Source organism: Antrostomus carolinensis, unplaced genomic scaffold (genome assembly GCF_000700745.2).
Source record: "Antrostomus carolinensis isolate BGI_N321 unplaced genomic scaffold, ASM70074v2 scaffold30594, whole genome shotgun sequence".
NCBI classification, from domain to species: domain Eukaryota; kingdom Metazoa; phylum Chordata; class Aves; order Caprimulgiformes; family Caprimulgidae; genus Antrostomus; species Antrostomus carolinensis.
In genome coordinates, this window is record NW_010311886.1 from 55,272 (window position 1) to 55,534 (window position 263).

The 263-nt window shown below is 68.8% G+C and overlaps 1 protein-coding gene across 1 annotated transcript in view; it reads right to left on the bottom strand.

Moving 5' to 3' along the window:
- ZHX3 (zinc fingers and homeoboxes 3) overlaps window positions 1–263 on the bottom strand; it is a 4,339-nt gene that overhangs the window by 1,547 nt on the left and 2,529 nt on the right. The window contains 1 exon segment of the mRNA XM_029084719.1: window positions 8–263. This exon segment is cut by the window's right edge and continues 355 nt beyond it. Within this exon segment, the coding sequence (XP_028940552.1) occupies window positions 8–263 (256 nt within the window).

Sequence of the window (263 nt, forward strand, 5' to 3'; positions counted from 1 at the left end):
TCCCGGCCCCCCGGCTCCCACGACTCACTGCTCTCTGTCCCCTCCGAGCCAGCCTCGCACGGCCCTTTCCGGCTTCCCACCGTCTCGCTGGCGCAGGTCTCCTCGGGGACAGTGCCCTTGCTCTCCTCCTCTGCCTTCACGGCAAACCAGGCCCTGAGCTGCTGGGCGCCGAGGTGGGAGCGCTCGCAGAGGCTGGGCAGATCCTCCTCCCGCAGCCCCTTGTGCTTCTCGTAATATTCCTCCAGCATCTCCCGGCTGGCGGG